The 11,638-nt window shown below is 46.5% G+C and overlaps 5 protein-coding genes across 10 annotated transcripts; 1 reads left to right on the forward strand and 4 right to left on the reverse strand.

Moving 5' to 3' along the window:
• Window positions 1-591: 591 nt before the first annotated feature.
• On the reverse strand, window positions 592-2,190 carry LOC112341320 (pentatricopeptide repeat-containing protein At4g02750-like). The gene has a single exon (XM_024661226.1). It carries the CDS (start codon window positions 2,188-2,190, stop codon window positions 592-594), a length of 1,599 nt encoding a protein of 532 aa, XP_024516994.1.
• Window positions 2,191-4,549: 2,359 nt separating this feature from the next.
• On the reverse strand, window positions 4,550-7,033 carry LOC112351347 (pentatricopeptide repeat-containing protein At4g02750-like). Of its 3 annotated transcripts, none has more exons than XM_024689034.1 (4): window positions 5,341-7,033; window positions 5,131-5,283; window positions 4,819-5,070; window positions 4,550-4,768 (listed from the first exon to the last, which is right to left on the reverse strand). In XM_024689034.1, exon 1 carries the CDS (start codon window positions 6,990-6,992, stop codon window positions 5,673-5,675), a length of 1,320 nt encoding a protein of 439 aa, XP_024544802.1. In that variant the 5' UTR covers window positions 6,993-7,033; the 3' UTR covers window positions 4,550-4,768; window positions 4,819-5,070; window positions 5,131-5,283; window positions 5,341-5,672. The 3 variants fall into 3 exon arrangements, with proteins under 3 accessions (XP_024544802.1, XP_024544806.1, XP_024544796.1); XM_024689038.1 differs by having other exon boundaries at window positions 4,819-5,081; XM_024689028.1 differs by having other exon boundaries at window positions 4,819-5,087.
• Window positions 7,000-8,676, forward strand: LOC9643328 (CDP-diacylglycerol--glycerol-3-phosphate 3-phosphatidyltransferase 2). 4 transcript variants are annotated; one of them, XR_002994074.1, is made up of 9 exons: window positions 7,000-7,084; window positions 7,144-7,194; window positions 7,248-7,464; window positions 7,523-7,620; window positions 7,737-7,787; window positions 7,844-7,957; window positions 8,012-8,062; window positions 8,118-8,451; window positions 8,507-8,676. XR_002994074.1 is itself a non-coding variant. In XM_024689057.1 (9 exons), exons 1-9 carry the CDS (start codon window positions 7,037-7,039, stop codon window positions 8,385-8,387), a joined length of 852 nt encoding a protein of 283 aa, XP_024544825.1. In that variant the 5' UTR covers window positions 7,001-7,036; the 3' UTR covers window positions 8,388-8,676. The 4 variants fall into 4 exon arrangements, 3 of the variants coding, with proteins under 3 accessions (XP_024544814.1, XP_024544825.1, XP_024544832.1); XM_024689057.1 differs by having other exon boundaries at window positions 7,001-7,084; window positions 8,118-8,203; window positions 8,252-8,676; XM_024689046.1 differs by having other exon boundaries at window positions 8,118-8,676.
• LOC112351353 (uncharacterized protein C9orf85 homolog) lies at window positions 8,207-9,448 on the reverse strand. The gene is made up of 9 exons (XM_024689073.1): window positions 9,330-9,448; window positions 9,241-9,283; window positions 9,114-9,196; window positions 9,009-9,047; window positions 8,890-8,942; window positions 8,780-8,843; window positions 8,685-8,727; window positions 8,587-8,634; window positions 8,207-8,534 (listed from the first exon to the last, which is right to left on the reverse strand). Exons 1-9 carry the CDS (start codon window positions 9,377-9,379, stop codon window positions 8,391-8,393), a joined length of 567 nt encoding a protein of 188 aa, XP_024544841.1. The 5' UTR covers window positions 9,380-9,448; the 3' UTR covers window positions 8,207-8,390.
• A 48-nt stretch (window positions 9,449-9,496) lies between these two features.
• Window positions 9,497-11,612, reverse strand: LOC9661608 (uncharacterized membrane protein At1g75140). Its single transcript, XM_002963072.2, has one exon. The coding sequence runs from the start codon at window positions 11,563-11,565 to the stop codon at window positions 9,532-9,534; it is 2,034 nt and encodes a 677-aa protein (XP_002963118.2). The 5' UTR covers window positions 11,566-11,612; the 3' UTR covers window positions 9,497-9,531.
• Window positions 11,613-11,638: the final 26 nt, after the last annotated feature.

Genomic DNA, 11,638 nt, shown 5'->3' on the forward strand with positions numbered 1-11,638 from the left:
ATATTTTATAAAATTTTCAAGAGTTGTTAAGAACTCAAACTTTGATTATAGTGGAATTAACTGAGAACTTAGTATACTTCAAGTATTATCAAATAGATGAGTATAGTTAGACTTTCTTTAATTTGTAAGTCTTTTTTACACTAGATACTTTCTAATTATAGACATAAAGTTAAGTTTATGTTGTTATGGTATGTATGTATGACCTGTTTTAGATCTTATAGTGCCCATCTGAGATAAGCCACTTTTTTAAAGAGTTTTTATGCTAGAAATATTTTCTTATTTATATTTTTTTTAAATGTAATTTTTAAATTATTAATTATAAATAAATGCTATTAAAATGAAGATAACTGTTTATAAGATTTTAATTCTAAAGTGATACATATATACTACTACTAATAATAATAAAAAAACTTTTAATGTTTTGATTTGTATCATTTGTATAATACAGGGATATATTAATCTGAATTCACAATTCTTTTAACAATTATATTATTTGGTAGCTTATGCGTTTCAAAATAAACATACTATATATATCTTATACCATAGATATATGTGATAGAAATAAAGTGCAAATTATATATTTATTATAATTTATTTAAAGCTCTCTCTAAAACAAGATGCTCCAAGGAAACACCTCCATTCTAAAGCCTGGGGAATAAAAGGCATGTTGGTAATTAAATCTTTAGCCATGACAAGATGGCTAGATCGACCCAGCAAATCAATTGCACAACAGTAATGTTGGCTTGTGGGTTGAATGCCGAAGTCAAAACTCATAGACAGAAATCTAGCTCTCCCTTGAAACAATTTTCCAGCATGGCTAGAGGCAAGAAAAATTATGCTGAAGCATATTTCATCTGGCTCCTCAGTCAGGCATAAAGAACCAAAACTATACAAAACATTATCAAACTGTCCGGCTTGGGCATATGTTGCAAGAAGCGTGTTCCAAGAAACTACATCTTTATCTAGCATTTGATTAAAATAATTCTTACAGTGCTCAACTTGAAATATTCTGGAATAAACAAAAAGCATTACATTACAAGTGACAAGATCTCTTTCGGGACTTCCGTTGAACAAATGAAAGGCCTCCTCCCAGTAGCCATTCTGGGCATATCCAGAGAGCATACAATTAAAAGAAGAAATGTTCCACTCTGGCATTGTGTCAAAAGTTTTTCTTGCTTGATCAATGTAGCCATTATGTGAGTAAGTGGAAAGCAATGTATTGAAGAGCAAAAGGCTCTTGTGTGGAGTTTGATCAAACACGAGCTTTGCCAGCTCCAGGTTTTGATGGATCGAGCACGCACTGATCATTGCAGCAGCGGAGGCTAAGTCATGCTGAGGTGACGAATCAAACAACCGCTTCGATCGCCCAAGATCCTTCTCATGGCTGAGCATCATAGTGATCGAAACTAAGCTCTTTCCTGGCATTGACTCAAAAAATTCTCTAGTCCCCTCAGATCTCTCTCCCTGGACAAGAGCGGCCAGCATTGTATTGAGAGAAACAAGGCTATGGAACGGCATCTCACGGAAAATCTTGCAAACAAATTCTAGATATCCCTTTTGGGCATATGCAGTAAGAAGCGTGTTCCATGACACGACATCAACCTCAGGCATTGATTCGAACAATTCTTTTGCTTCTTCAATGCGGCCGTAAGCGGCATGGGCGTTTAGGATTACATTCCACGTAACGAGCGTCCACTCTGGCATTGCAAAGAACATGTCCCTAGATAAGAACAAATGCCCCTTTTCGGCAAGTGCCTTTAGAACAGTTGTCATTGACACAAGATCTCTTTCTGGCATGTTTTGGAAGAAATCTCTAACTTGGCTCAAGCTACTGTTCTTGCAAAATGCAGCCAGAAGCGAGTTCCAAGATACCAGATCCCACTCGGGCATCTGGCGGAAGAAATCAAAGGCCTGATGGAACTCCCCGGCCTGGACATGGGCCGCTAGCATAGCGTTCCACGACACAATACTGCGCTGCGGCATCCTGAGAAATATGACCTTGGCGCTGCTGGAATTCCTGCTAGAGGCCATGGCGGAAAGAATGGTGTTCCAGGCAAGAAGATTGGGAGCGGGCATTTGCTCAAAGAGGAGCTGAGCGTCGCGAACTCGCCCATCGCGAGCGCGTGAGGAGATTTTTCGCACCCAAGCAGAAGAATCGTCAATTGTCCCGGTCGAGCAAAAGCCTTCCATGAAAGCTTACGGTCTCTTTAGTAAAGGGATAGAATGTGGACAACAATGGCGCCGCAAGCAAAACTCTTGGCTTCTTTCCTATCTGTTCTCACAGAGATTAAGATGCTTACATCAAAACGGTGCTCGGATCCACTGTGCGCGAACATCTCGAGAGTGGTCGCAAGCCGGACAGTGGTCTGAACAGCGATGCGATGTTTTTCGTCCATTTGCTAGAATAGAGCACGGAACCCTAAAATTCAAATGGGCATATCCGAGGACCTTGGATCTAATGCCTTTGATCTCATGAACATGCAGTGGTAAGATGCGAGAGATTTCATGAAAGATTTGGTGTGTCGAATCTATGTGACCTTTTGTAACCAAGCATCTTTTTAATGAAGTTATTTCTACTGTTGCTAAACTTAAATCCTATTTAAAGATTAAATATAAAACTTTAGTTATAATTTATTTGGTGATTAAATCTTGACCTTGATAGTGCTTATCCATTCCATCTGGCTAAAACCAAATATGTCCAACTTGAAATATTCTTGGACAACCAGCATGTAATGTCATCAATAGCTTCCTACAATTAAACTCTTGACAATGTTATCCTTGAATAAGTAGAAAGCAGGGCATTGAAGAGCAAAGGCCCTTGTGTGTCAAACACGCAGCTTCAAGTGGATAGAGCACTCACTGAACATTGCATGCTGAGGAGACTAATCAAACAACAAGCTTTGATTGCCCAAGATCATTTTCATGAGCGGGCATTACGAAACATGCAGATATCCCTTTTTCTTATGCAGCGAGTTGCGTGTTCCATGACCTCTAGCATCAAAGTCAAACACTTGCTTTGCTTCTTCTACGGGACAGTAAGCCGTGCATTTAAGATTATGTTCCACGTAGTGAGCGTTCACTCTTCTCTGGCATTGTAAAGAACATCTCCCGAGATAAACCAAATGCCCTCTTTCGGCAAGTGCCTAAGAACAGTTACAAGATCCCTCTCTCGCATGTTTTGGAAGAACATTATAGGGTTCCACGATACCACATCCCACTGGTGGAAGAAATCATAGGCTTGATGGAATCCCCTGGCCTGAAAGACACAATACTGCACTGCGCCATCCTGAGAAATATGGCATTGCTGAAATTCCCGAGCAGGTGAACATGGTTTTTTTTGCAGAAAACCATAGTGTGGGTCATTTGGTCTCAATTTTACACTAGGTTAACAGTAGGTTGGTAAGGTATATTTTTCAACTAAAAAATATATCAATAAAGAATAATTTACCTTCTATATAAAGTTATATAGAGAAAATATGTGAAAAAGGAAACACCAGATGAAAATCTTGTAGATCTCTGTTAGCTATACCAAATTATTGTTGAAGTTGTGATGAGGGTGGTGGAGTTAGCACTTAGCTATGGTATATTATAATCATGTAGTGCTCATTTTTTAACTCAATTAGAAAAATATTTGATGTTAAAATTCATAATATAAAACCACTTCCAGTCCATTTAGATTCATAATTTAAAACCACTTTGTAAGTACAGAAAACTATTCTAAACCATAAACACGAAACTCTATCAAAATCATAAACATAATTTATTGTGTAGGTTTACTTGTATTTTAAACATTTTATATTATTATAATATATAATTTTAATAGAGATATTAATAGAATTTTTTTTTTGACATAGAGAATGTTTAATTTCTATTTCACACATTGCACACTTCTAGTTTATCAAATTCAAGCTTTTAATAGGGACTTGCTGTTATGATGAAGTTATTAACACCTCTCTTTCTATGAAAGATAATAGAATGTCTAATAAAATTCTTGATTACTTTTTATATTACTCTTTGAACTCTAATCATCACCAGCAATGACCTATATTGGAGAATCTATAACTAAAGAAAAGAAAAAAGAATAAAGAGTTCTACACTCAACAGAATAATGTCCTCACTAAGAAATTAAGGGTATTTGACTGGAAGATATTAAATGTCAATGCCCTCCAAAAAGAAAAAGAATTCTACTTTAGATAAACAATGATTGGCAATCTTTATCCGATGAAGAGAAGCTAATGACAACATTCTATTGCTCAAACATAATCAACCATTGTTGTTTAAATTTTTTTTATAAATTATAAATATGCTTTTAATTTATAAATGCAAAATTATGAATGTGATATTATAATCCATATTATTTACAATGGAAATTTTCATATAAACACCATCCAAAGTCCAACATTTAATCATGTGAACGATTATGAAAAACCATGTTTATTAGGCAAACAATGGTCACCGGCTCCCTGTGCTAGTGGCCATGGCGGAAAGAATAAGAAGCAGGCATTTGCTCAAAGAGGAGCTGAGCGTCTCGATATTGCGAGCGCGTAAGTCAATCAAAAGCCTTCCATGGGCATGCCACCTTTTCTTTGAAAGTTTATTGTTGCGAGAGGGAAGTAAAAAGAGTTCTAACCTCTTGAGTGAAAAAAATGTTATGAACGATGCTTGCCAGCATGATATTTCTCATTGCTCGCACAATGCTAGCCCGTTTCTTATAACAGGTATGTGAGTCTCTCCCCAGCAAGTTTAGCAGGGCTCCCGCGGCGCAAACCTGTGGAAAGATCTTTCTAGCAATTCTAGTTCGTGTTTCTCGCAAGTTACCTGTGTTTGAAGCTCGGAGCTGCCAAGCAAATGGACCAAGGAAAACATCGCGTCGCTGTTCCGGATCATCGTCCTGCTCGCAATCTCTCTCGAGATGTTTTGGAGAGCGCCGGCAGCTGACCCGCAAATGCCGAGTTGCCGGCTCTGGAGCAGCCGTATGAGTGATTTGATTCCACCCTTCTTGCGAATCTCGCGAATGGCTTCGCCGTCGGAGCTTATGTTGTGCAAAGCGCCAGTTGCTCGAGCTCTCACCTGAAAAGAAACTTTTGCTAGATAGAGATGTGAAGGAAGAACGTTGGAGAGTTTACTCACGCTCTGGGATTTGGACGAGAGCAATTGGACAAGTATCGCGATTGCTCCCAGCGTTCGCACGATCTGGCGGCCTTTTGGGTGGAAGCAAATGCTCTGTAGCGCTCCAGCGGCGTTGGCCTGGAGCTCTTCTTCCGTGGATATGAGCAGCTCAATCTAATGTCACAACTGTGAGAAAGGACAAACAAAAAAGAAGAAAAGAGATTTTCTCACCAGAATCGCGGCGCCATTGTTGTTTAGAACGAGCTCCACATTCTGCCTCTCATAGCACAGATTGAGTATAACATTCGCCCCCTCTGCTGCGATCGCCGCTGGCAAAGATCTGTCCCCCAAGCAATCGAGCAATTCGCCCATGTACTGCTGGCCCAGCACTACCCTCTGCCCCTTCTTTCTCGTCAGGACCTTCAACTGCATCATAAAAGGGAGCAACTCTTGCGGCTCCACTGCCCCAAGATCGCCCAACGCCATGGCCCCAGCCATGGCCCTGCCCAAGAACCCTAAATTCAAATCAAAAACCACGCGCGAAAAGCAGCCACGTGGACGGCTCAGATCAGCCTCTCATGGCTCTTGTATGCTCCCACCAAGCCCAGCCAGTCCATCGTCTCTGGCACAAAGGGCATCGTCTGGAGAAGCTCTTCCGCCTCGATCAATCGCCCAGATCGCGCAAGAAGATCGGCCATGGAGGAGTAGTGTCGCTTGGCTGGAGCTAGATCGTAGTCCAGGATCAAGGATCTAAAGCACCCAATTCCAGAGGAGAGATCGCCGGAATGGTTGGAGCCCAGAAGAACGCAGCAAGAAGAGGAGTTCCGGGGCAAGAATCCCTCCATCGCCATTTGATAGAGGAGCTGCAATGCCGAGAAAGAATCCCCACTCTGGGCAATTGTGAGAGCCATGGCATTCCACGAGACCGTGTCTCGCTCGGGCAAGCGATCAAACCACGAATTCGCTCTAGCTTCGTCACCACTCTGGGATATTGCCGTGAGAATCGCGGTGGAGGCCGCGAGATCTCTTTCCGGCATTGCCCAAAAGAGATTGATCGCGTGATCTAGATGCCAAAACCGGGCATTTGCTATGATGATCGCAGTCCAAGAGATGGCGTCCCACACCGGCATCGCTGCTAGGAATTCTCTACAGATTTCTAAATATCCTGATCGTGAACACTCTTGGAGGAGCTCGTTGCTCAAGACGAGGTCGTGCTCCGGCATCGAGAAGAAGAGATGTTTTGCCCAATCCAGATGGCCGCTCTGGGCAGCCGTGCCAAGAAGCGCTGTGTAGGACACGATGTCGCGTTCTTCCATGAGATCGAAGATGTTCTTCGCGAATTCCAGATCCAGGGCCCTGGATGCCGCCGCCAGCACCGAATTCCACGCGATCAAATCGCCCTCCGGGAGTGATTCCAGCAGCAACACCACAATCTCCCGCCGCTGTGCCACCGCGAGGATCGTCGTGAAGGAGATCACGTCCCATGCCGGCATTGCGTGGAAGAACGACCACGATCCCACGAAATCCCCTGCCCTGGAGTAGGCATCTAGCATCGCGTTCCAAGATCGTAAGCTCTTGTCCGGCGATTCATCGAAAACGGCCCTGGCGCTGGCCAGATCCCCGGCGCGAGAGAAGGCGCACAGCATCAAGAACCACGAGAAGGAGTTCTTGGCAGAGATTTCGCGAAAGATCTGGTGCGCGAGATCGACGCGGCCGCAGCGCGCGTGGAGCTGGATCAAGAGATTCTCGAGGAAGACGATCGAGCCCTTGGCATTGCCCTGGTGGAGGAGGAGAATCCTCGCGTGCGCCGCCCTAGCCTGTGACTCTGTCCGGGAAGATCGAATGAGATCCACGCATTCCTTTAAGCCTCCCACCATTACCATTTGGGGCTTCTTTCATATTTTAGGGTTCTTCGAGATCTTTCTGGATGGCGCTCAGTGCTGCGGCTTGGCGGTGCTGTCGATCGCAATTCCAGGTAACATTTTCGAGGAATTTCTCTTGTCCAGATCGAAATTCTCTCTTTTCTCGCAGTAGTTCCTCAAGCATTACCGATCGAGCGCTTCTTTTCGGCCTTTGCTCGCCCAGGTTCTCTTCCTCGCTCGAAAATTTCCAGTCCACATTGTGTGATTCCTTTGCAGCCGCGATCCAAGACGCAGCACGCAAATCTTCCTCACTACTTGCGGCGATTCTTGCACCGGTCGAGTGATTCTTCCATGGCTTCTTCTCATGCAGCTGGTCAAAACGGGCGCAAGGTGGAGGAGGAGGAGACGCATGGGAGCACTACCAAGGATTTGATCACAGTCCCGACGATGCTCACTGGCGCAAGAGTGGTGGCAGTACCAGCCTTAATCTTTGGTAAGATTTTTCCTCACTGTTCACACTAAAAGTTGTTCTTTCTTTTTCTCTTTGCTAGTGTTCTTTAGCAACCAGGAGTGGGCATCTGTAGCGAGTACTGGGATCTTCGTGGGAGCTGCTCTGACGGATTGGCTGGATGGGTACCTGGCACGAAAGGTGGGACGATGATTTTTTTCATTAGCCGCAAACTATGTTGATCGTTCTCAGTGCCTGCTTGCAGACGAATGCTGCAATCAGTGGTACAAGAATTTGACACTCTTTTTGAATGGCAGATGAAACTCGACTCGGCATTTGGCGCATTCTTGGATCCTGTCGCGGACAAGGTGAGTTGTATAGTCTTTACATTGCTTTGGAGTTATCCTTCTCTCTTTTTTTCCAGCTTATGGTTGCTACAGCCTTGATTCTACTGTGCACAAGGCCTCTCGCGGCTGCCTGGTTTGTAGACATCCCGTGGCTGATTCCATTGCCGGCAGCACTTATGATCAGCAGAGAGGTTTTTTCTCCTCTCCTCTTCTCATCTCTTTAAAGTTTAAGCTTTTGTTTGCAGATTATTATTTCGGCTGTAAGGGAATGGGCAGCTCTCCAAGGACTCAACAAGGTGGAAAACTTCAAATATTTCGTCCTTCATTGTCGCTAAAATCTTTTGTTTGTAGGTGGTTGCTGTGGACAAGCTTGGCAAGCTCAAGACCGCGACGCAAATGGTGTCACTGACTTTCCTTTTGGCATTTGGAGACGCAAGGTATTCAAAAACAACACCGATGAAACCGTTAGTAACTCTACTTCACAGGACTGGAATGGAAGCTTATCTCAGCGGTTTTGGAGTGGGGCTTCTCTACCTATCTACAGGCCTGTCGTTGGTATCTCTCTCTGGTTACATGAGGAAACTATGGCGTAGCATGAAGTTGAGGCAAAAGACTGGATAAATTCTACTCGGACTCAGTACCCGATGGCTCAGAATCACCATCGTCGTCGTCATCTTCATCTCCGGTATCAGAACTTGGATCTTGATCTTCGCCTTGCTCATCCTTTCGTGGTGTTTTAGGCAGCGATTTAGACGAGCCTTTCTCCATCTAGCCCGACACAAGTTTGAGAGGTGATGCGAATTAAACGAGATTATCATACCGCTCGGAGTAAGGTTCGCTTGTCTCGCTCACGAAGGTTACCGAGTGCCTGTAGAGAACTCGAGCTTTAAATCGAGTAAAGTTTCGTTCACTACTGACCTGTTCGAGTTGCTTTCGTTCATTCGCTTCCTCTTCAGCGTTCCTGTCGATCGCGCGAGCAAAACTATCAATCGAAGTATCAAGATCTTAGCTACCTTCCAACAACGGGGAGATTGGACTGGCAGCATTTCGCGCAAGCGTTCTTCTCTTTCGCGCAGGCTGTCAAGGAAAGTTGGAAAGAGAAAACCAAAAGAATCGATGGAACCTGAGCAAAACTTGTGATAAGCTTGGCGAATTACTCGCTTCCCACATTGTTGGCTGTGATTCTTGCAAGTTCACCAGTAAAACAATCAAGAAAAAGTTTCGCGAGAAAGGAGTACATACCATTTGGCGGGCTCGACTAAAGCCTTATACTTCCCATATCTAGAAGCTCGAAACAACCAAAGAACAAAGAATGAGAAGGAGGAATGCAATTCCCACAAAGATTACCTGCGACGCCATTCGATCTTGTCCTTGCAGCGCGCGCAAACTCCAGTGATCGCGGGGTATGGATGCATCTTGCCTCCAAGCTCCTGTTCGATCGCTCTAGAAACGAGACGGAGAAACACAAACAAACCTTGTCGTTCTTCTTCACTCCTTTGTTGGGTTTCCACGCAGTCCTGACAGAGAATCGTGAGCTTTAAACCTCAAAAATCTCTCACTCACGTATTCTGGTGCTTGGGCGGGCCTCTCCGCGACGCTGCTCCACTCGACATTGGCGCTGGAGTTCTAGACTAGGGTTTATGCCTAGTTGGCAACACATCAGATTTAGGGCTAACGTGGCGCCAAAAGGTCGGGATTACGTCAGTAGCAGACGTGGCACTCGAGTCAGATTTAGGGCAAACGTGGCTCTTGTTTAACCGGACTTCTAGTAGGAAGTAGTGTGCTCCACCGCGTTTCTAAAATTTACGCTCCCAACGCCATAGCTCGTAGCTCCACCGCTACCTCCGCCATACACTCCTCTCCCCGGCGACGCCACAAATCTCCTCGTCTCGTCCAGGATCTTCTTCTGATCGACCAAGCCACTCCGATCGAAGCTCCTCAGAACAATCCCGCTGCTGGACGTGTTCTCGCCGGAAGAGTTCGTCCCTGTCACCGATGGCGCTGCTCCAAATCCAGTGGAAGCGGCGCTGGTCGAAGCGGCAGCGATGGAAGAAGCCTGCGGTCGCTCCTCCATCTTCACTTGGTCTCTCTTCCTGTTCATGAAGAACCACGCTAGAGCCAGCACCGCCGTCGTGAAGAACACCGGCATTCCCCAAAACTTTGCGCCGATCTCTCCCGGCCTGTGCACTGGGAGGTTGGATCGAAACATCCCAACGTAGCCTTCTCCGAATCCCAGCACAACCAACTTGTCCCTGTCGCACACCACCAGCGGCTGTCTCGCCGTCGCTACCGGAGTGCTGAGAAACGTCTGCGAGATCTCGTCGATGGAAGCCGTGAAGAGCGAGCGGCTACTTCCTCCTCCTCCCACTCGAGAGTTTCCAAACCCCGAGTGGAGCGTCGTGTTGTAGACTGCTACTTCCCGCGGCGTGACGATGAGAATGTAGCCTTTGAGACCGTGGAGCCTCACCGGTCCCTGGAGATCGAGTTTCCTCTTCACCCTTGCATGGCAGTCGAAGTGGAGAGTATCCCCGGAGAGTGTCACGTAGATCAGATTGCCATTCTCCGTCACCCCGTAAGCCTTCGATCGTCCGGAAGCATCGAAGGCGTAAGCCACCAAGCTCGAGTTGCGGAGGCCTTCGCACGGGCTGCTTCGCACCGTCATGGTTCGAAGATCCAGAGACGCTGCCCCGGAGGCCGTGAGAAAGAGCAGCCTTTGAGTGCTCGAGGTTCGCAAGAACGCCAGAGGCCTGCTGGGCGACTCGGCCGTCCCGTAGAGAGTCCCATTGTCTCGGAAAACCTGGATCTTCCCACTCGCGTCGGCCACCAGCAAGTATCTCATCCTGCCGACTCTATACATCTCCAGCGTATGGAGTATAGGACTTGCTTCGCCACCACCACCCCGAGTGAAAGGATCCACGAACGTGTGACTGAATTCCACTCTCAAGCTCGTCCAGTCCTCCACCGACGAAGATCCTCTATGAACGCTCTCCCACACCCGGTACGCTAGAACAGCCCCGTTGGAGTAGCCCGTGACGAGCATCGTCTCGTTTCTTCGCAGGATCACTGAGATCATCGTGGTGACTGGAGCTGTGTAGGGGCTGGAGTGATCCACCAGCAAATCGCCCAGCGAGCTAAAGATGTAGAGATGCCCGGCCTCGTCCCCGACCGCCACGTACTTGCCCATCCCATCCTCGCCCTCGTGAGGAAGAATGTGGAGCGACGACAATGGCGCTTCCAGGTGGACCGCCGAGAGGAATTGGAAGTGATCCGACCAGGCAGGCTTGTATCGCGCCACGACGCGGACCTTGGCTGGGGCCGTGATCGTCATCGCGGCCGTGCCCTGGATCGACGAAGAAGAAGTACCTTGCTGTGGACTAGAATCTGGCGATGGCGTGATGATCTTGATCGGCTCCTCCTCCTGCGATTTTTCGGCGCCGCGATCGACGAAATCTCGATCTTGAGGGTCTGGAGCAGCGAAATTTCTCCTCGCAGGGACGGTATCGTCCAGAGCTCGGACCAAGTCAGCCAATCTATCCACCAGATCTCTCAGTCGATCGAGCTGCTCACTGTTGCCGCGGATGAGATTCTCGAGCTCGCCGTGCTGCTGCTGCTCGGATCTCCCTACCTTGTTGCCGCCGTCATCGATCAATCCTCCTACAGCTCCGCCTGAGCCTCTCTCGGGACACATCGCCGCCCCCAATCCATCGCAGAGAGATTGATCCTCGCTGCATCTCGCGGCAATCAGACCGAGAAGCATGACACAGAATGCCGCTCTCCACATGGATCCATCCTCGCTCATCGCTTCTCTTCACCATACCCCGAGAATTTCTTCCTATAAACCCTAAAATCTCCCCAGGCTTTACAGTAAAGTG

Source organism: Selaginella moellendorffii, unplaced genomic scaffold, assembly GCF_000143415.4.
Source record: "Selaginella moellendorffii unplaced genomic scaffold, v1.0 SELMOscaffold_2, whole genome shotgun sequence".
Taxonomy (NCBI): domain Eukaryota; kingdom Viridiplantae; phylum Streptophyta; class Lycopodiopsida; order Selaginellales; family Selaginellaceae; genus Selaginella; species Selaginella moellendorffii.